The 993-nt window shown below is 54.1% G+C and overlaps 1 protein-coding gene across 1 annotated transcript; it reads left to right on the forward strand.

Moving 5' to 3' along the window:
* The first annotated feature begins 233 nt into the window (after positions 1-233).
* LOC111649711 (LIM zinc-binding domain-containing Nebulette-like) lies at positions 234-987 on the forward strand. The gene is made up of 2 exons (XM_023399424.2): positions 234-648; positions 808-987. Exons 1-2 carry the CDS (start codon positions 394-396, stop codon positions 982-984), a joined length of 432 nt encoding a protein of 143 aa, XP_023255192.2. The 5' UTR covers positions 234-393; the 3' UTR covers positions 985-987.
* The last annotated feature ends 6 nt before the right edge of the window (positions 988-993 follow it).

The following is a 993-nucleotide window of genomic DNA, read 5'->3' on the forward strand; positions in this document are numbered from 1 at the left end:
TCTGTCTGTTGTTATTACCTCCACCCTGTGCTGCCCCCTGCTGGCGGCTGCTGTCTACCAGAGCGGGCCGACCGCCGGCTGAGCAGGCAGCACTCCCAGCAGTCTCTGACCCACAGCCAGGCTCAGTCTGTTAGCTCGCTGACCTCTGACCTCTGGGACCGCAGCAGCACCGAAACGCCTGGTATTTTTATTCTAATTCAGGCTAAAGGCTGGAAGCTAAAGGCTAACGGCTAACAGCACGGACAGACACACTCACACATGAAAGTCGTACTTGTCTGTGGTTGTTTCGTCTCTAATCCACAAATCCACCTGACTCGCTCACAGTCTCCTGCAGGTTGAAGTGTGTGTGAAGAGCACAGAGTGTTTTTATGTTGTTTTAACAGTTTGAATCACATGACTTCACAGTGTGTTCGCAGCAGAGGAGGCTCCTCATCGTCTCAGACAGATGCAGGAAACACCTTTCAGAGAGACTTATTCTCTCTCTCTCTCTCTCTGTGTTTGTGTGTCTCTCGCCCAGCTCCCGTCCTTCCAGGAGCGTACCATCAGGGCGTTCAGATGCAGCAGCAGCAGCAATTCCACGGCTACATGCACCAAACCAGCATGTCGTCTGTCAGATCCGTCACCTCCCCGTCTAACTCAGCCACCATGGTGAGAAAAGTGACCTCTGGAGGATGAAGATCAGAAGATTGACGAGTTGAATATCATGTCTGTGAACGTGTCCTGAGAGATTCAGGAGCACGGGGTCACAGCAGGTCGAGGAGCACTGTGATGAAATAAAGTCTAACTGTCTCTTCATGTCGTTCGCAGCGTGTCTACCGGGCGCTGTACGACTACGCCGCTCAGGACCACGACGAGGTCTCGTTCAGGGACGGCGACGTCATCGTTAACGCTCAGCCCATCGACGAGGGCTGGATGTACGGCACCGTGCAGAGAACCGGCAAGTCCGGCATGCTGCCGGCAAACTACGTGGAGAGCTGCAACTGAAGGAGGGAG

Source organism: Seriola lalandi, unplaced genomic scaffold, assembly GCF_002814215.2.
Source record: "Seriola lalandi dorsalis isolate HSWRI2012SDOR001 ecotype SW California unplaced genomic scaffold, Sedor1 jcf7180001964983, whole genome shotgun sequence".
Taxonomy (NCBI): domain Eukaryota; kingdom Metazoa; phylum Chordata; class Actinopteri; order Carangiformes; family Carangidae; genus Seriola; species Seriola lalandi.

Bases quoted from the DNA above. Each gene is read 5' to 3' on its own strand.
- LOC111649711 (XM_023399424.2), top strand. From the start codon at position 394: ATGACTTCACAGTGTGTTCGCAGCAGAGGAGGCTCCTCATCGTCTCAG. The intron at 649-807 runs GTGAGAAAAGTG...TGTCGTTCGCAG, and splicing joins CGTCTAACTCAGCCACCATG to CGTGTCTACCGGGCGCTGTA.